Consider the following 20737-nt stretch of genomic DNA (forward strand, 5'->3'; position numbering starts at 1 on the left):
GAGAGAGGGAGCTGAGTGGCAGCCTGTGTTCATTGCTCTCTGCTTCCCAGGTGCAGATGTGATAGGACCATGGCAGCCCGTTCATCACTGTCTCTCTGTTTGCCAGGTACAAATGTGATGTAAACAGCTGCTTCACATCCCAATGTGACTTCTCCACCAAGATGGACAGTATGCACCCTTGAACTGCCGGTCAGAACAAAGTCTGTCTTCTTTTGTCAGAGTAGATTATTACAGCAATAGGAAAAGAAACTCAGACAGGGATTCACCAGATACAGGTCCTCAGGGATGAAGTTTCCTAGACAACTAATGTTCCAGATGTGGAGAGACACAAACCATAAGCATGCAAAGAAATACATAGTGGGGGAGGTGAGGGGTAGAGCTCAGTTGGTGAAGTGTCTGCCTAACCTGTGTATGAAATGTTAGGTTCAATCCCCAGCACCATCTAAATCAACAGCCTGACCTAAAAAAAACTTTGTCTGGAAGCTGGAGAGAAGGCTCAGTGGTTAAGAGCACTGGCTGCTCTTCTAAGGGACCTGGGTTCAATTCCCAGCTCCCACATGGCAGCACACAACTCTCTGTAACTCCAGTTCCAGGGGACCTGACACCCCCTACTAACATACATGCAGGCAAAACACCAATGCACTAAAATAAATAAATCTTAAAAAAAAAAAAAGCTAGGTGGCACACACCTTTAATCCCAGCACTCAGAAGGCAGAGGCAGGGGGATCTCTGTGAGTTCGAGGCCAGCCTGGTCTAGAGTGCCAGGATAGGCTCCAAAGCTACACAGAGAAAGCCTGTCTCGAAAAAACAAAAACAAACAAACGAAAAAAGACTGCCTGAAGACAAATGGAGAGTGGGGTGACCATAGAGATGTTGCTCCATTGGTGGAGTATTTGCTTAGTTGGCAAAAGCCCTAATTAATCCCTTGCAGGTGTGCTGGTACACTTTAAGGTAGGAAAAGAGGGACCAGAGAAGTTCAAGGCTAGCCTAGGCTACATGAGACCCTGCCTCTGTCACCCCTCCAGAAAGTGCTTGTGAGTGGGGATCTGACGCTAAATCAGTTTGGCAAACGAAGTTTGGGTTTTATTTCATTAACAATTTTAATAATAAAGGAAACAAAGAAGGCCAAGCCCATCTCGTGCAGGCTTTTGTTGAGGGACTGTAAACACACTATCCCCTCCTGTGTCTTATGGGTTGTAGAGAATTAAACTTCGCAGTGATCGTTGGGTTCAGGAGAAAAACCGACTGAAATGAGGTCACTGTAGTTCTGCAAGGTGAATCTAGATCCCTCGCTGAACTGGATTCGCCGGTCTCTTGCTCTCGCACGCTTTTTAACTCTTCCTGGCGCAGGCTCGCTGCAGAGTGTACCGCGGCCACTTCCCAGGCTGGCCGCCGGGGACGACATAGAGCAACTGACTGGGCACTCCTGAGACCTACCCAAGGCGACCCGCAGAGGATTAAAAAAGCGGGTCAAAGAATCGAGTATCTCGCGTTGTTGCCACCTGGACCACCCCAAAACAAGAATCTGACTTCATCACTATCCCAGTTTGGGGAGAGAGACCTTCTCATTTTGTTACCACCCTTAGGGCTTCCCTTGCGGGTGTTGTGTGCTTTGAGACAGAATGAATATTCCACATTGGCCTTGAACTGTTGATCTCCTGCTTCACTCTCACAAGTGCTGGCCAGTTACTGACGTGTGAAAACACGCCCAGCTCCTCATCACCTTGTGGGATATATATCTGGCCTTTCTCTCTCTCCACTGCTGGTCACAGAATAACCCAAACGCAATGAGCTCTTAACGGGTTTGCAAGCTGATTGCAGAAGGAAGTACCTGGTGCAAGCGCTCTGGCCCTTGGGTGACCTCAGGCAAACTGATTGCCTGGTTCCCGGGTTTGAGAAATGGATTCATGGGAGGAAAAATACTTAGCCCCTTGCTGGGCGTGGTGACGCCCTCCTTTAAACTCTGCACTTGGGAAGCGGCGGCAGTTCGTGCCGGCCTGATCTACAGAGCGAGATGCAAGTGAAATCGTGTCGCAAAGGAAAAAGAATGCTTAGACTCATGCCTGGAGCGCTAAACAAACGTTGGCTTAACCTCGTCATTTTCGCGGCGGCCACTGCGCCCAGTCGCCCTTTTAAGGGACACTGCCTCCTTCCCACTTAAGCGGAAGTACCCCTGAGGGCTCCGGAAGTGACTTCAGAGCCCCTGACAAAAATGGCCCCGGAGCGTTGTTCCGGAAGCGGTCACGGGTGTCTGCGTGACGCTGACCCGAGTTAGAGCGTCCCGTGGTGTTTCTATGGTGCCGCCCGCAACTCCCAGGCTCTCCACTTCCTTTCCCGCCTGAACGCACGGAGCTGCGAGGCCGCCGGCGAGTCCCACCGGCGAAATAGCCAGCCGCCAGGGGGAGGGGTTGGCAAGGAGGTGACGCTCTGGGCGAGCCCGCCTGCGTCTCGATGGTGCCCAGCGCCCCAGCGTACAGTTCCGACTCCTCCGGGCTGACGCGGCCCCTTTAACCGGCTGAGGGCGGTGCCGAGGAGTTCCCGCGAGAGCGGCGGGGGGCGGGGGGCGGTGCCGAGGCGGGGGCCCGTGGCGGATGGAGCCCGCGATGGAGCCGGAGACTCTGGAGGCGCGAATCAGTGAGTGTCCGGGAGGGGCGCGGGCCGGACCGGAACCGGAACCGGGGGCGCGAGGTTGGCCCCTTTCCCGGCGGGGGCGGGGTCCGCGCGCCCCCTCCTCACGCCCCGCCCCCGACCCGGGAGGGGCGGCGCCCCAGTCTGCGGCTCGGACCCTGGCAGCTGCGCAGCCTGGCTGTGAGCGGGCGCCGCCCACCCACCCACCCGATGGCCCGGTTGCCGAGAGCACCCCAAACCCTGAAGACCCTGACTGCTGCACCGAAGAGCAGCCCCTCGAGTCTTCCCCTTGAGGGACCCCACTAGCTCAGGGCCTGGGTCTTTTCTCCCTGTATCCGCAGCTCTTCTCAGATCAGCTCTTTCCCCGGGTCTAGGAACGGGTGGACTCCTGGCCCATCTGATCCAGCACAGGCAATGCTGGGAGAAACTCTAAGTGCTTAAGCTTGGAAGGGTCTTGTCTCGGACTCCGTGAAGAAATCCAAGTTCTTTGTCACTACACCCAGCCCAGGTTCACTCTACATCCCAGGTTGCTTTCTTAGCCCCTCCTGAGCTTCTTCCCAAGGCCTCTGCCCTTGTTTCCTGTCTCCTCAGAAACAGCTTCCTACAACTCTGGCTTCCAAGCCCCCCGCCCCTCCCTCTGCTCTCCCTGTCCCACCCTGCTGAAGAGCCTGGCTTTGCCAACCCCATTCCTAGACTGTGCTCCAGGGAGCTGCAGGCTGCCTCTTCTGTTCTGTCCATCTAGTGACAGGTCTCTCCCAAGGCCTTTCTGGATGGGGCTATCCTCAGCTGAACCTCTTGGCCTCAGGTACACCACGGATCTGTGGTCAGCACCATGACTTGAACAGAGTTGAACTGGGAGATTGATTCCCAACTACACCATTGGGGGAATTAGAGTCAGCCTTGGGGGGAGGGGGTTGGTGGAAGAAGACACTCACTGGCTGTAGACTTGAGATGCTACAGCTGCACAGGTCTCAAGAGGTCAGAGGTAAAGGGTAGTTTCTAGGAAGGACCATAGATATTTTCCCCATCAGAAGTCATGCCCAGTTGTGAAACACCTCTCTCCCTCCTCAAGTACTCTCCACTGACACCTGCCAGGGGAGATGCACCCCTCCCCAGGCGGAGGCTACGGGAAAGAAAGGGGCCCTCTCTCCTCCAACTTTAAGATCCTCAGTTTCCTGGACGGAGTTTCCTCTTCCCTGGCTCCTGACTCCAGATTGACGGCTCCACCCTCCCTGGAGCTCACATGCTTTTGACACTTCGAAGAACTTCCTGTTTTAGACCTTGTCCCAGCTGTCAGTAAGAGGCCTGTACCCCAGACATTCTCCCTGGCTCCAGGCTGGAGTCCTTGGCCATTGTGGGGGACTGGGAGACAATAACTGTTCAACCTTCCCCAAGAAAGCAGGGCATGTTCCTGGTGTCACTGGGAGCTCGCTGGTGACTTATGTTGGTCACAAGGCTCATGGGATAGATTTATACCAAGATAATGCTGCTTCTGAGTACCGAGGAGAGAATAGCCTACTCCATTACTTTCTATCCTTTCTGCCTGTTTTGCCTTTTATAGCCCCTTCCGTGATTGCTAATCAGTGCTGCTTTGTTTAGATCATTGAGCTAAACAAAGGGCTTTTGGTAAAGTAAATGTGGATCAAGTGAATGACTGCCAGGCACTACGGTGTCTAGGCCTCTAGACATAGCATGGGTCCCCATCTGGGCAGGTGCCACATACTGGGCCCTAGCTTCCTCCTGTCTATAGATCCTTCGCAGCTCACCTCTTAGGCTGTGACCCTCTGTACCCCCAGCATGGGCAGAAGTGTCTGGGAATCATAAAGACACTGCAGCCTCACCATGCACAAGGTGTTTCTCATCTAACCTCGTGTTTTGTTCAGCTCTGCAGGTGGGGAAATGGGGGTTCAGAGAGGTTGTATTACCTACTAGATCTTCACATAGCCAGTGTTGGGGGCTCAAGAAGGGGATTGTCTGGTATTATTGACCACGCTCCTCTTTGCTAGTTATTGCTCATTCCTACATTCCAACTTCGCAGCCTCACCCTACCTGCTACTGATCCCTCAGCCTCCATTCATTCTCTCACTGAGGGGAGATAGGTGTGTTCACAGTGACGGGTGCACAGTAGCACCGTCTAATAGTCCACTTGGGCCCACAGTAAAGAATAGTCAGTGACATAGCCACTACCACCCTGAGCAGAAGGACAGAGAGGACCATCAGAAGAGGTGTCCCTGAGCCACTCTCCAGGGACAAGGTCTGGCAGAGCTAGGCACAAGGTCCAGGGTACAGTCTTTCCCAGGCCCATGTCTTTAGCTTGGCAGATGAGCCCTCCGCCTGGTTAACTCCTTTCAGACTTAGCTGGAATGTTACCTCCTCTGGGCAGCTGCTCTGACCCCAGGCTGACTGGAGTCTCCTGCTCTGGGTTCCTATGGTTTCTTGGCCAGTCACCTTTTCTTGGGAGCCTGGCTTTTCTTGGCCCACTGACCAGCCCTACAGTTCCTCAAGGGCCGGGACCTTGACCTTTTCCTTACCCCTAAATCTCATGAGTACAGATTCCAGAAGAGTAGGGGTACTGTTCTTTTGAACACAACAGAGACAGTAAGTCAGCATGGTGGGATGCAACCTTGGAAGGTGTTCCCTGAGTGCAGGCTCTGAGATGGAGCCCTTGGGTGGGAAGGCGAGGTGAGCAGCAGCGTTGACTCTGCTGGAATGTTGGTGCTCAGGCTTGCAGCTGTCTAGCAGGAAGTGGAGGGAAAACTACCATGCGCTCAATTCCTCCTGACCCTGCCAGTTTCTGGGAGGAGTAAAGGGAGGCAGAAATCCCACTGGCCCATACTGACTTCCTCTGCTCCTACAGACAGAGCCACAAATCCCCTGAACAAGGAGCTGAACTGGGCCAGCATCAACGGGTTCTGCGAGCAGCTCAACGAAGACTTTGAGGGGTAGGTGGCTCCACTTGGTGGACACACTCAACAAAACCTACTGTGACCCTGTCGTGCACACTCCAGAACCTGGTCTTGGGCAGGCTAGAGACCCAGTTTCCATTCTAAATGCAGTCACAGTTAACAAAGACAGTGGCACTTTTTGCTGGAGGCTACATATATGCCACCCATCTGAGGGAATCTTTCTGGGCCCATTTTTTAAATGAAGAAACTGAGGCTTAGCCGTTTGCTCTTGATTCTCACCGGCAGTCCTAAGCTTGGTCAAATCTAAACCTACCATGTGGCTGATGGTTTATTGGGGCCTTCCAGAGGACAGACTATACCCTCCCCAATGGGTCCGTCATGTAAAAAAGAACCAGAACTACCTGGAATGCTTGTCTAAAATAGACATGTAGGCCACCCCTAGAAATGACTCCTTGAGGGCTTGAATTGGACATTTCCCAGGCTCCTTGGTGCCGCTGGGTCACAGGGACTGAGTCACAGTGTGCTTCTCCTCCACTCTCCTTCCCAGAGCAGGTACTTCTTTCCAGCAGCCCTTGGTTGGGGGGTTCATGAGCTATGGGGCAAATGAGTCCCTCCTCTGACTAGTCTTGGGCCAGTCATTGACCGCTAAGCCTCACTATTCTCAGCTGTAACATTCACTGGCAGTGCTGCATATGTTGGGGTTCCAGGAGTCTTCCTGACACCAAGGAAAGCAAGGAGTAGAGGTGCTTGTGAGCCACCTTGCATGGCCTTAGCACTCAGGCTATGGTCCCCTGTTCTTACCTTCCCCTGTGCAGGCCAGGGACACTCAGGGCCTCACTCACCCATGCTGGGCAGGTACTCTATCAATGAGCAACATCTCCAGGCCCGTGTAATAGTTCTTAAAGCCAAGGGGCCTAAACTTATACCTCTTGAAGATCCCTGCCTACACTGGGTGCCTGGTACTGGCTGTCATCATCCCAGGGCCTGTTTGATCTGGAGAGACATGGGCCTTTGTGTGTGCTTCACAGGGCCAGTAGAAGCCTGAAGTGTTGCAAATTAACTTAGTGACTTGTCCTTTTGAGTGAGTCAGGTACCATGTCAGTCATTACTCTCTTCCTTCTATCCAGGCCTCCACTTGCCACCCGCTTGCTGGCCCACAAGATCCAGTCCCCACAGGAGTGGGAAGCCATCCAGGCCTTAACGGTAAGAAAAGATTCTAGGGTTCCATGAGCCTAAGGGAACTGTGACCAGGTGATCCAGGGCCAGCCCTCAAGGTCCCCAAGGCTAGGCTCCTGTCACAGCTGGGCCTCTCTGGTAACAGGGATTGCTTCTCTACTTCAGCTGCCTAATGGACATCTCCGCAGGATACATGTTAAACAGAGTTAAGGCCTTCAGCATGCATGGTTTTGAATCCATGTTTGTAGAGCTCCAGGTTCTCTGCAAGGGTTACCCAGGCCACATAGGATCTGCAGACCCTGGGCAGCTCTATCCTCTTCAGTAAGAGGGAGGCTCTGGGTTGAGGTTTCATGGCTTCACCAAGAATCAAAGAGGTGGGTCACTGTGGCTCCCTATACAGCTCACGTACCAACTACCTTAGGACAATTGTCTGAGGCCAGGCAAAAATTGCTCTAAGTAACTATACATGTTCCAACATGTTAGTTTTTGTTTGGGGTTTCTTCTTCAAGTATACGGGGCTCTTGTGATTTCACGGGTTAGGGAAAAGCCAGAGTAGTGCCAAATTGTCTTTTAAAAGATGAAAAATCGGGGGCTGGAGAGATGGCTCAGAGGTTAAGAGCACCGGCTGCTCTTCCAGAGGTCCTGAGTTCAATTCCCAGCAACCACATGGTGGCTTATAACCATCCGTTACGAGATCTGGTGCCCTCTTCTGGTGTGCAGATATACATGGAAGCAAATGTTGTATACATAATAAATAAATAAAATTAAAAAAAATCAGCCAGGTGATGGTGACAGCACACACCTTTAATCCCAGCCCTTGGGAGGCAGAGGCAGGTGGATCTCAGTGAGTTCAAGGCCAGCCTGGTCTATAGAGTAAGTTCCAGGAAAACAGGGTTCACAATGAAACCCTACTTCAAAAGAAAGAAAAATAGTAAAAAGGCCAAATACAAGTGATACATGGACCAAGCCCATGGTCATACTGCAGCTTGAGCAGAGCTGGTCAGTGCTCTGGGGAGTGATGAACAATCCCAGAGACCTTTGAGCTCTGCACCTTGTGCCCTCAGGAGTCATTCCCTCTCTCTGGGCCCTGGCAAAGTCGGGGGCCCCCTAACTGCTTCCCTCCCCAGGTTCTGGAAGCATGCATGAAGAGCTGCGGCAAGCGTTTCCATGACGAGGTGGGCAAGTTCCGCTTCCTGAATGAGCTCATCAAGGTTGTGTCTCCCAAGGTGCGTCCTAGCCAAGGCTCGGAGTGCTGGGTCTGATGGGGCTTGCAGAATAGGAATCCCTGGGGCCCTTTCTGTTAGGAACCCAGCACAGATCCTTCTCCAGGACCCGGCCATTCAGTATTCAGGGAAGCTGATCCCAGGGCACACACATGCTGCCATTGGGTGTGGCCAGCCCAGGTTGCTTAGGTGTCTGACATTTCTCCCCATCCCCATCACCTAGATGTGGTTTCCTTGAACCTCAGCATCTGAAGCCACAAACCTGAATCAGTTATGTTAGCAAATGGGCCACACCCTGGCTACTGGCCTTTGGCCTGAGAAGTCCTCCCACAGGTTGGGTACATATTCGATGCCCAACCCCCTTGCCCTTCCTCTGAACAAAACTCTGAATGAGCCATGTAGCCCCACGTCTCCCAGGAGAAAACTATGCAGTGAAAATCTTATGGCCTAGTTTGCTGCTGGAAATGATGTGTGGGGGCTCGTGGCTGTACATGAACCCTTTGCTCCTCACCTGGAGCTCCAGGTTCCTAGCTTCAGTCTCAAGGTTCAGTTCTGTGTGCTCTGAGCAGGTGTTTCTGCTCTGAGCCTCCATGTTCACAATGAGGAAACTGAGTCACAGACAGCTGACACAGCCAGTGGTGGTCTAGCTCAGTTTACAACAGGCTAATGTGCGTTTGAGGAGAATGGGGCTGAGCAGTCTCAGAGAACTCCCTGTCTGTATGTCTCTGAAGTACTTGGGCTCCCGGACGTCAGAGAAGGTGAAGAATAAGATCTTGGAGCTGCTGTACAGCTGGACAATTGGCCTGCCTGAGGAGGTGAAGATTGCAGAAGCTTACCAGATGCTAAAGAAGCAGGGTGAGCCTCCACCCCCGGGGTGCCAGCAACCAGAAACATGCCCCACCTGCTGTTTGGGCTCCGGCAAGGCCATGGGTCTTCCCTTAATGTCTCAAGAACACACAGCCAGTGGGGGTGGGGGGGATCTCTATGGCTATGCCTAAGGCCAACTTGAATGAAAAAAGTATGGGGTCATGCTCAGAGAGTGGCCTCAAAACATCGGTGCCCAGGAGCTCAATTGGTAGACTGCTTGCCTAGCATGCATGAAGCTCTGAGTTCAATCCCCCAATACCATACACTCCAGGTGTGGTGATGCACACCTATAATCCCAGCACTTAGGAAGTGGGGACAGGGGGATACTAAGTTGAAGAGCCACCCTCAGCTACATAGTGAGTTTAAAAGGGTCACATGATAGCCTTCCTCAAAAAAATATGTATGGGGGCTGGGGAGATAGTTCAGTGGTTAAGAGTACTTGCTCTTCCAAAGGACCCAAGTTCGATCTCCTGTCCTCCTAAAGTGACTCACAACCACTTGGAACTCCAACTCTAAGGGATCTGATGCTTTTGACCTCCACTTACACATACCCACATGGAGATACAGATACCATACATAATTAAAAATAAATCTTTACAAAGGGGCCGGGCGTTGGTGGCACACACCTTTATTCCCAGCATTTGGGAGGCAGAGGCAGGCGGATCTCTGTGAGTTCGAGGCCAGCCTGCTCTACAGAGCAAGTTCCAGGACAGTCTCCAGAACAATACAGAGAAATACTGTCTCAAAAAATAATAAATAAATAAGCAAACAAACAAATGAATAAATAAATAGATAAAAATAAAAAGGGGGCTGGAGAGATGGCTTAGTGGTTAAGAGCATTAGCTGTTCTTCCAGAGGACCCGGGTTCAATTCCCAGCACCCACATGGCAGCTAACAACTGTCTGTAACTCCAAGACCTGACACCCTCACACAGACATATATGTAGGCAAAATACCAATGCAAATTAAATAAAAGTAAATTATTTAAAATAAAAAGAACTATTATCTATGTTTTATATATATAAAATATATATATGTTATATATATTATATATATATATTGTGTATATTAATATATATTAGGCTCAAACCATCTCTGATGGAGTTCACTGTGCAGGTCAGAAGTAGTCCCACTGCCAGGTGGTAGTGGTGCACGCCTTTAATCCAGCACTCAGGAGGCAGAGGCAGGAGGATCTCTGTGAGTTCGAGACCAGCCTGGTCTACAGAGCGAGTGTCAGGATGGGCTCCAAAGTTACAGAGAAATTCTGTGTCAAAAAAACAAAACAAAGCAGTTTTGGGATGAGAAATCCCTCCAGTCTCCACCCTGAAGAGTTCCACCCGCTTCCCAAGGAACTGTGTATAAGCCCTGTATCCTGCTCAGTTTGCTACTCTTTCTTTCCCAAGCACAGGCAGCCACCCTCCTGTTTTTTTCTCCCTCCCAATAAATCTCTTGAGTGAGGTTCATTGGCTCCAGGCTGCCAGGATACTTTCATCTGAGCTGTGATGAAAACCTTAGCTACACCTTTGACCTTGCCACCCTATTCTCATATCCCCCTCCTGTTACTCCTGGTCCTGACACCTCCTAACAGCCTTCCTTACTCTGTGTTTCCCAGGGATTGTGAAGTCTGACCCCAAGCTTCCAGAGGATGCCATCTTTCCCCTCCCCCCTCCACGGCCGAAGAATGTGATCTTTGAAGATGAGGAGAAGTCCAAGGTAAGGCAGAGTGGCAGCTTGGGCGTTAAGGCCTCTAGAACAGAGGCTCATGCAGAATGTGGTCCCTGTGGAGGTAGCTGTGGGAGGAAACAGCTGTTAGCACCTGCTGAATACCCTGACCCATGCAAGCATCTGCATTCAGTAAGCACAGCTCATGATCCAGGGTTATTAAGGAGTTGCATAGCTTTATGTCTTTCTGTACCAACTGCTTAGCTTTCAGTTAAAGAAGCATCTGCTTGGAGAGGAGCTGTTGAAGTAAGGACTGCAGCCCTCCCCAGCCAGCCTCCAAGGTTACCACTGTGGTTTCTGGTGTGCCCACCTGGAGGTTCTGAAAGCCACAGTGCTCTCGGGAGGTCTGTGTGCTGAGGGCATCCTTCTGCTATGTTCTGTGGGGAGTGTGTACAGTGTCTTGCTTATCCAAATGGACACCCATCAGATGTCAATCAGTTTTCTCCATTTTGCCCAGAGCTTTAATATCTTGCCCAGGTCCCACACAGTCACTGAGGAGCCAGATTTGTAGATTCTGGCCTGGTACTGCCCTCAGTCACTTGCTTGTCTCTGCAGATGCTGGCCCGCCTGCTGAAGAGCTCACACCCTGAGGACCTCCGTGCTGCCAACAAGCTCATTAAGGAGATGGTGCAGGAGGTGATGGCTGGCCTGGGGCACAGGGTAGAAGGGATGGGTATGGAGTCAGGCCACCAAGCAGGAGCGCTCGGGGTGTGTGTGTGTGTGTGTGTGTGTGTGTGTGTGTGTGTGTGTGTACACATAAGAAGCCCCATAGTGGCCCAGCACAACAGTTGCCACAGCAATAATCGTCAGCTGCTAGGAGGCTGGTGGTTTAGTTTAACAGGAAGAACTGCCCAGTAGTCTGAGTGAACCTGCTATGTGTGAGTTCCTGAGGGGCTAGTGTTTGTTAGTAACAAGGCCAAGAATTGGTGATGTGAACCTGTAATCCTGGAACTTCAGAGGCTGAGGCAGGAGGATCGTGAGGTTGAGGCTAATCTGGGCCATATAGCAAGACCCTGTCTCAGAAAAAGGAAGGAAGGAAGGAAGGAAGGAAGGAAGGAAGGAAGGAAGGAAGGAAGTTTGGGAGCTAGCAAGATGGCTCAGCAGGTATAGGTATCTGCTGCAAACCTGAGGTGGATGCCTGAGAACCCACATGGTGGCAGGAAAGAACCAACTCCCACAAGTTGTCCTTACTTCCACGTGCACACTAGGACACATGTCCTCCCCCACACAAGTAAGTATGCAAACCTTTTGAAGAGGTACTTTGGGAATATACTTGGGCTACAGCTTAATGGTAGAAAGCTTTTCCAACATGCATGAGGTCCTGGTATTCATCCTCAGCATCCCCCCCCCAAACAAATTGAACCTTAAAGTACTTTTTAAATATGTATATAAATATGTGTGTATGTATAGAGACGTGCACACACACAGGGAAAAACACAGATGTTAATATGGTTAATGTATAAGTCAGTATATGTTGAAGTGTGTACTGAAACTTTATAAGGCCAAGTCATCAAAAAATGTTCAGCTGGGTGTTGGTGGCGCACGCCTTTAATCCCAGCACTCGGGAGGCAGAGGCAGAAGGATCTCTGTGAGTTCGAGACCAGCCTGGTCTACAAGAGCTAGTTCAGGACAGCCTCCAAAGTCACAGAGAAACCCTGTCTGGGGAAAAAAAAAATGTTCAAGACTGGGTGTGCTAGTGCACACCTTTAATCCCAACACTTGGGAGACAGAGGCAGGTAGATCTCTGTGAGTTCAAGGCTGATCTGGTCTACATAGTTCCAAGACAGTCGGGGATATGTAAAGAGAGATTCTCAAAACAGAAACAAAAACTTTTAAGAAGTATTCAGGATGGGCAAGGTGACTCACCTCTTATCCCAACACTGGGGAGGCCAGGACAAGAAGATGGCCTTGACTGAATTCCAGGCCAGCAGGAAGAGTTACAGAATGAAAACTTTGTCACAAACCAAACCAAAGAGATCTCAGTTTCGTTCTTTTTTTTTGAGACAAGGTTTCTCTGTGTTTTTGGAGGCTGTCCTGGAACTAGCTCTTTTAGACCAGGCTGGTCTCCAACTCACAGAGATCCACCTGCCTCTGCCTCCCAAGTGCTGGGACTAAAGGCGTCCGCCACCACCTCCTGGCTCAGTTTCGTTCTTAATAGCCCAAACAGAAGGGGCCAAAGGTAATATAACTCTAGGCTAAGCATTGGCAGCAGGGAAATAAAGGGTCAAGGCCACAAGGCAGGTACCTCTGAGGCAGGAGACGCACTATCATGTTACCCAAGGTAACTGCTCACCTGCAGCCCTGTGTATCTTAGATCGTCAGGTGATTTTTTTTTCTTTGAAAATGTACAATTCAAGCCAGGCATAGTGGTGCATGCCTTTAATCCCAGCACTTGGGAGGCAGAGGCAGGCTGATCTCTGAGTTCAAGGCTAACCTAGTTTACATAGTGAGCTCCAGGCTACCCAAGGCTGTTATATAGAGAAACCCTGTCTTCAAAAAGAAAAAAGAAAATAGCAGTATAGAAATTTTCCAGATGTTTTAAAAGTGTATACCTCACAGAAACTGCTAGTTCATTCTTCCTGAGAGGCAAGATCTAGGCCTGGGCCCCAGATTGACTGTCAGGGGCTATTCTGCATACCCCAGCATCAGGAGAGGGTGAGTCACAGGCTTGGATGGTTTATCCTCGGGGTTGTGTTAAAGGGCCAAGCTATGTGAGGGTGCCCTGAACATGGAACATTGTCTTCAAGAGACAGACACAGGAGGGCAAGAATGGCACAGGACCACAGGCATGAGTCTAGAAACTCTTGAGGTGATCTAGGGCGACCCCTGGATTGAGGACTCTGGCAGAGTATAGGAAGTGACAGAGAACCCGCCCTGAACGGCAAGCTCTCAGCAGGACTTGGCCACACAGAGCTGAAATCATGCCCATCCAGCCCTTGTTCTAGACTCATGTGCCATCTCCAGGGCCAGTGACAGGCCCGAGACAGCCTCCAGCCATTTGCTGCTCCACAGGACCAGAAGCGGATGGAGAAGATCTCAAAGCGGGTGAATGCCATTGAGGAAGTCAACAACAACGTGAAACTGCTGACAGAGATGGTGATGAGCCACAGCCAGGGCGCTGCCTCCAGCAGCAGTGAGGACCTCATGAAGGTGGGCCTACTCCAGCCTACTCCCAGCCTGCTCCCAAGCCCCTGAGAACCCCTACCCACTCTCCCTGTTCCCCCAGGAACTGTACCAGCGCTGTGAGCGCATGCGGCCCACGCTTTTCCGATTGGCCAGTGACACAGAAGACAATGATGAGGCCTTAGGTGAGTCCCGGGCTGCTGAGATCAGGTCCAGGTCCGGCCCAGTCCCTCTACCTCCTCCCACTTCAGGCCTGCTAGACACCCGCAGTTGGAAGGAGCCGCCACGAGGGGGCCCCCTTTATCCAGCTCTGACCTGAGAAGGCTCCGATTCCAGGAACAAGGTCCTGAGCAGGCATCTCAACTCCTGCCCAGGAGGGGGAGCTCTCCCCCATTTCCCAGCTGGGGCTCAACAAACAAAATAACCAACTCTGGTCTCAGAGCACCAGGGTGGCATGATCATCCCATCTCAGCCACCCAGGCCCTCTGTCACCTCCCTGTCTCATTCTCCCTGCCTAGCTGTCCCCTGGACCTTCTGGGTACATTTCTACCTCCAAGCCTCTACACCAGCTCAGCTGTCTGGACCCCATAGATGCAGTGGGATGCATGGCCCTTCCCCCTCACAAACCCTTTGGGGTGGGTGTGGGAGGTCCTTCTCCCCATCCAGAGGCCCCACCACTCCTTCAATCTGGCTTCTCGCCTCCTTCTGTTCCAGCTGAGATCCTGCAGGCTAACGATAATCTCACCCAGGTGATCAACCTGTACAAGCAGCTGGTCCGGGGTGAGGAGGTCAATGGTGATGCCACGGCCAGCTCCATTCCTGGTGAGAAGAGAGCAGGAGTGCTTTGGGGCGGGGCGGGGGGGGGGGTGCAAGGCGACATGACATTCAGTGTGACCCTGGCCCCTTAAGACCATGAAGGTCCCAAGAAGGGAGCTGAGGCATTCTGTGGCAAGCCTAAAGTTGTTGGGGGAAGGAAGCCTAAGTTGTCATGGAGTAGAAGGAAGAGGGTATTTCTTTCATCACACATATCTGGCTCCACATGTGTGGAGCTGGATCAAACCCTAGGCCTGATTGGACTACCAGAAAAGGGAAAGAGCTTTACACAGACATGCAGACTACTCAGGGAGATAGCAGCATGGTATGTGGGGGTGGGGGGCCCTTGGAGGGGGGATGACCTCTCAGGAGAGCAGCAGTGTTCTCCTAAGGCTGTGTCCCAGAGTGACTTCTCAGCTTGGTCTTGGTTGGTATCACTGTGCGTTCACACTAATGCCACATTTCAGACACGTCCCTGACCCTAAGACCTTAAGCGGACTGCTTTCTGAACAAGTGCCACCTGCTAAAGAAAGGGATTGGCAGACGTTTAAACAGGGCTGCAGTGGCCACCAGGGCCCAGGAAGCCTGATGTCAAGAGTGGAGGATGCAGATTGCTCTCCCCTCCCTGCTGTGCTGAGTGGCCCCCAGGACTTGCCCAACTCTCCTTTCTACTCAGGGAGTACCTCAGCCCTGCTGGACCTCTCAGGCCTGGACCTCCCTCCCTCGGGCACCACATACCCAGCCACACCCACCCACCCTGGCAACCAGAGCAGTCCAGAGCAGCCCAGTGCCTCAGTGTCCCTGCTTGACGATGAGCTCATGTCTCTGGGTAAGGAAGAGGGCAATGCAGGAGCATCCTGCGGGCACTAGCTCTGCCCTCCACCGGAAGGCTAGTGGAGGCCTTGGGACAAGCAGTCAGCCTTCCCTGTACTGGGTGAGGCTGAGGCTCACAGAGACTAAGAACAAGGTCAGCCTGGCAGATGGCAAGGCTGGACAGCTCTGGCTGCCTGGCACAGGCAGGTGATTTCTGGAGTGGGGCTGTCCTGGGAAGGATCAGCAGGCTCTCCAGACAGGAAGGACAGGATTTAGTAAGATCCACTTCTACCGAGGAACGCTGAGAGTGTAAGCAGCAAGCACTGTTTTCTTCAGGCTTTTTGTTTCTTTGGTTGGGTTTTTTGTTTGTTTTGTTTTTTGAGACAGTTTCTGTGTAGACCTGCCTGTCCTGTACTCACTCTGTAGACCAGGCTGGTCTCCAGCTCGGAGATTGAGATTCACCTGTTTCTGCCTCTGGGTGCTGGGATTAAGGTGCTCACCACCACACAGCCTTCTCTGTGGTCTTAAAAGAATGCCATAGGGGAGACCTGACAGTTGCTGGTTCCCCACCTGCTGGAGAGCACTTGCTAAAAACAGGGTCTCTCATGTTTTCTAAGTCAGACACAAGGCAAGCATGGCTGAGGTGTTCAGGATAGACAGAGCTCATGCTGGCTTTCCAGGCGCCAGTCCCAGGGCCCTCCAGCACCAATTAGTTGGCCAGACTGACCTATGCCAGAGCCTTCAGAGTCTCTCTGGTCCACCTTGCCGTGGCTTACTCAGGCTTACTCAGGATAGCACTTGCCCACAGATGCTCACCAGGACCTGTGAGTGAGCTCAGACTCTCCTCCCCTCCTCACTACCTCAGCTCCCACTCATAGCAGCTGAGGGACAGAGGTGAAAGTTCCAACTTCTGCTCATGAGTTGGCTTTTGTGGGGCCTTGCTGGGAAGAGAGGAAGCAAGTGTGGGCTGCAAGATGGCTGCTGGGACAGTGGTTTCTATTTTGCTCTGCCACTTGTTCCCTCTGAAAGTGTGGGTTTCACTCCTGAGCCTCTTAAGAAAGGAAGGGATCCAGGGAGCCCCAAGCTAGCACGCTGTTAGCTTTCAGCCCACCAGTCCAACCCCTGTCTTGCTTTCTCTACAGGCCTAAATGACCCCACACCATCTTCAGGCCCCAGCTCAGATAGTGTGGGGTGGAACAGCTTCCAGGTAAGAGGGCTGAGACTGTCTCAGCCTCTGACAGACCCAGGGGTAGGGAAGAGGCTGAGGCCAGTATCCCGAGGGGGTGACAAACAGCTAGGTGGGTACTGGGCAAGGCTCCCTGGGGCTGGGCAGTTCTACCCTAGGGAAGAGCCCAACAGTCTATTCCAAACTCCAGAAGTACCTGGGTCTCAGCCTAGGGTCCCCAGTAAGACCAAGTCTTTCCTTCAAGGTTAAGCTGGGGGCTGTTCTTCCCTTAAAGGTGACTTAGGGGTCCCCATTGTGTGGCAGTGTGGAGCTCCAGCCAGGCCTAGTGTTCTGCCTCATGGACAGGTGCTGCAGCTTTCTCAGGTGTCACCTGCAGGGAGGGAGGGCCTCAGTGCACAGGTGGTGACCCTGACACTTTAGAGAGTTTCACCCCATCTCCATTGCTCACAGTCGTCAGATGGCGCCGAACCCTCAGTCCCTCCTCCAGCCCAGACCCCCGGCATGGACTGCCGACCCCCAGCACAGGCAACCCTACCAACGAGCAGTGGCCTGGATGACCTGGACCTCTTGGGGAAAACTCTCCTGCAACAGGCGCTGCCCCCGGAGGCCCAGCAAGTGCGGTGGTGAGGGCTGCTATTGCCAGGGCTCTCCCTGTCCCTACAAGCCATCAGCTTTTGGGCCAAGAGGGAATCATCTATCATTAGTTCTGGGAGCTTGGCATATTGGATCACCTACTGTGATGATGAGGGTTTTCACACCACATAGAGTTGATGAGAATGGGGCACTGTGCCTGCCACATGCCCCTAGAGAAAGATAAAGGGGGATCAGCATGGGAGGATGCTGAGGCAAAGGAGTGGGAGATGGAGATGCTCTTACTGCAGGTGAGGATGCCCAAGGCTAGAGGCACTGACTCACAGGCTCAGAGCTGGGTAGCCCAGTCTTTCCAGGGCCTCTAGAAAGACCACCAGGAAGATCACTTGACTTGCTAATACACTGTTTCCATTAAGGGAGAAGCAGCAGCCAGCCCCCCGGCTCACCCTCCGTGACCTGCAGAGCAAAAGCAGCTGTAGCTTGCCCAGTCCAGGAGCCACCAACCTGCTCCACAACACGTCTCCGGAGCTCTCTGGGCCTCCACCACAGCCAGCACCCACCGAGCTCTCTTTAGCCAACATCACTGTGCCCCTGGAGTCCATCAAACCCAGTGAGTGGGGATAGATGGGGTGGGAAGGCTAGGCCAGGTCAACTCTTGTCCCCAGGGCCTGCCACTGCTGACTGCAGTGCAACCCTGCACAAGGACCTCCCATCCTAGAGTGATACAAGGGTGCTTTCTAATCTCTAGGTCACCCAGGAGGGGGCTTCTTAGAAGTGAACTCTGACCCCTCCTTCCTAGAGAAGGCAGGGGCCAGAACTAGAAGGTTCCATAAGATTATGAAACTGAGCATCAAAGAAAAATCCAGGCCTAAGCCCCAGGCATCCCTCACCAGGAGCAGTTAGTTGGTAGCACTGGCTGACTCTCGGCCTGAGCTGGTAACTAGCCAGGCTGCATTGACCTCCTCAGAAGCTGTGGCCAAGGCCACCACACCTTTCCTGTCCTCCTTACCAGTAGAACCGACCCTGAGCCCAAAGAGTGCATGACCCTTGACTCCAGCCTGGTATGGAACCTGGCTGTGACTTGGCTGCAGGGTGGGTGTCCTGCTGCTGCCCCCACTGTCAGATCCCAGTGTGCCTTCAGCCCCAGAGGAGGCCAGATCCTGGGTGAGAAGCGGATAGGTATGTTCTGGCTCTAGCCATTCATCACCCTCCCTCCCTTCTCCCAACAGGCAGCATCTTGCCAGTGACCGTTTATGACCAGCATGGCTTCCGTGTCCTCTTCCACTTTGCTCGGGATCCACTGCCAGGGCGCTCTGACGTGCTGGTGGTGGTGGTCTCCATGCTGAGCACTGCTCCCCAGCCCATCCGCAATATTGTTTTCCAGTCAGCTGTCCCTAAGGTGACAGGGCAGACCAGGCAGGCCTTCCTCCCTCAAGGCAGGGTGACCTGAGACTTGGTGGGCAGCCAGCTGGCTGGGCACAGTCAGGGGACAGGATCTCCCTCATTGAGGAGTTGGGGGGAGTGAGGGTTGGTGGGAAGCCAGAGGAGAGATCCCTGAGACTCTGGGAGGGGAACTGGTTCCTCACCAGTGGCCGCCTGTCCAGCTGTACACCTCCTACCCTCAGGTCATGAAGGTGAGGCTGCAGCCACCTTCTGGCACAGAGCTGCCAGCATTTAACCCCATCGTCCACCCCTCAGCCATCACCCAGGTCCTGCTCCTTGCTAACCCCCAGAAGGTGAGGGCCCAGCTGTGACAGGGCAGTGCCCCAGGGTGGGGGTGGGTGGTGCTGCCTCTCTTTCCTGCTCTGACCCCTGTGCTCCTGCCATTTGCTCTCCAGGAGAAGGTTCGCCTTCGCTACAAGCTCATCTTCACCATGGGCGACCAGACCTACAATGAGATGGGAGATGTGGATCAGTTCCCCCCACCAGAAACCTGGGGGAGCCTCTAGGACAGAGGGGCTGGAGAGAGGAGGGGCAACAGGACCTCTTCCTGTTCAGCCTGGTGCTCTCTCCTTCCTGTGGCCCCCAGTGACTTGACTCTTCCCTCTCCCTAGGCTGCTTCTCCTGCTGAGCCAAACCCAGCAGGAGGCTGGGCCTGGGTTTGCCATAGCTGCTGGGACCCCAACCACCAGTGGGAGCCTGGAACAGGGAGGGGCTGTATGCCCTGGAATGACTCTCGGGAGTGAGGGAAGAAGCATGGCTGTTAGGCCCAGCCCTGACTCCAGCCTGAGGTGGGGTCTTCCCCCACCTGTCTTTTATGCCTTATGGAAAGGCCCAGCCATAACTTGGAGGCCATGCTGGAGCTGGGACCAGCCCAGGCCTCCTCTGTGGGAACCCAGTGACTGGGGGTGATGCCCATGCCCTAGTTGTTTGCACTTGGTGTGTGGTTTGGCTCTTTGCTTTTCTTTTGAAATGGCCCTGTGGTCACAGAGCTGTCCCTCTGGAGGCCTCCCTTTGCTCTCAGGCCTTCTACGGGGCCATGGGAACTTGGAAGCAAAGCCAGAGGACACGCCCCTGCCCCCACTCCCCAAGCCTTGGAACTCACAGAGTTCCATGCTTCATTTATCAGCTTCTGCTGGGGCCTCCTGTGAACACCTCACATTTACCCACCCATCTGTGGTCAAAAGTAGGATCAGTGTGGGTGACAGTGGGAGTATTTATGATAATAAAATGACCTTTTCCTGGAGTAGCCATTCTTGTCACCCTTGTGGGGTTGAGAGAGGAAGGGAAGATCCAGGAGTTGGGGGCCTAAGGACTGCCCTATAGACCTCTCCCTGTCTCCCACCCATCCAAGCCCCTGAGCCCTGCACCAAGAGAGTCCCTACTAGGGGCTTGTGGCTGCTACTGACTCACTCAAGAAGCATTGGTCTGTGGTGACCCAGAGCTGTCCTAGCTAGAATTGAGGAGGCCACTAGGAGATCCTGCTGCTGCAGAAGCTGAAGGGAAGCCCTGGCTGTTCACTTCCTCCTGCTGCACCCTGCAGATTCTCTTCTCTTCTCTTACTCCTGCTGCACCCCAGATTCTCCCAGCCCCAGGTGCTGTTCTGGGAAGCAGGGCCCCAACAGTAGATATGTCCGCCCTACCCTAGGAGCCCTGCGCTGTGTCCACTCCCAGAAACCCTCATCTCACCTGATACGGTAAAGGGCTACACCCAAGCAGGGTGCAAAAGCCACACAGCTAGGAAAATCTGCCAGTGGGGTGCAGTGACGAGCTGGTAGAAGAGAGCCCCTGCACAGCTGGCGGGGCGGGGTGGGGAGGGGGGGGTGGTAGGCTGGTCGGCCTGCTCTTTCTCCTGTGAGCAGCTGTATTGTCACAGGCTCCAGGAAGTCCCACATCTGAGAAAACACTTTCACTTTGTCTCAGCTGGCAGTTCCTAATCTGAAGTTGGCTACTAAAACCCTTTCCCTAGGTCCTATGAAGACCTGCACATGACACTGTTCTCGAGTTCCACAGGTGAGGAACTTCTGTCAGGCCTACACTGGACATGCAGAGTGAAGGCATCTTAGGGTGGACCAAACAGAAAAACTACAGGAGGCAGCAGTCTCTGAGCCTTCTTCCAACCAGACTCCATTGCATGACTCGCACCCGACACAGCTGATGGCCTGTCCTAGCACCTGTCCTTTCTGAAAAGGGCCTCAGAGTCGTGTCTCCAGTATAATCTTGTTAGAGGCCATTGGATGGTGAGGTTGT

General features: G+C 53.1%; 1 protein-coding gene and 1 long non-coding RNA gene across 4 annotated transcripts; one reads left to right on the plus strand and one right to left on the minus strand.

The window, feature by feature from the left end:
- Window positions 1-1072: 1072 nt before the first annotated feature.
- Window positions 1073-2126, minus strand: LOC118238410. Its single transcript, XR_004768606.1, has 2 exons — window positions 1832-2126; window positions 1073-1433 (listed from the first exon to the last, which is right to left on the minus strand). It is a non-coding gene; the product is annotated as an uncharacterized LOC118238410 (long non-coding RNA).
- Window positions 2127-2455: 329 nt separating this feature from the next.
- Window positions 2456-19736, plus strand: Gga1 (golgi associated, gamma adaptin ear containing, ARF binding protein 1). 3 transcript variants are annotated; one of them, XM_027403963.2, is made up of 17 exons: window positions 2456-2634; window positions 5486-5570; window positions 6662-6737; window positions 7838-7936; window positions 8665-8788; window positions 10412-10512; window positions 11077-11157; window positions 13534-13671; window positions 13748-13829; window positions 14359-14466; window positions 15134-15286; window positions 16413-16477; window positions 16907-17079; window positions 17464-17657; window positions 18277-18446; window positions 18673-18783; window positions 18886-19736. In XM_027403963.2, the coding sequence occupies exons 1-17, from the start codon at window positions 2592-2594 to the stop codon at window positions 18994-18996; spliced, it is 1914 nt and encodes a 637-aa protein (XP_027259764.1). In that variant the 5' UTR covers window positions 2456-2591; the 3' UTR covers window positions 18997-19736. The 3 variants fall into 3 exon arrangements, with proteins under 3 accessions (XP_027259764.1, XP_027259765.1, XP_027259766.1); XM_027403965.2 differs by lacking the exon at window positions 2456-2634 and adding an exon at window positions 3213-3433; XM_027403964.2 differs by lacking the exon at window positions 15134-15286.
- The last annotated feature ends 1001 nt before the right edge of the window (window positions 19737-20737 follow it).

Source organism: Cricetulus griseus, chromosome 2, assembly GCF_003668045.3.
Source record: "Cricetulus griseus strain 17A/GY chromosome 2, alternate assembly CriGri-PICRH-1.0, whole genome shotgun sequence".
In the NCBI taxonomy this organism is placed as follows: Eukaryota; Metazoa; Chordata; class Mammalia; order Rodentia; family Cricetidae; genus Cricetulus; species Cricetulus griseus.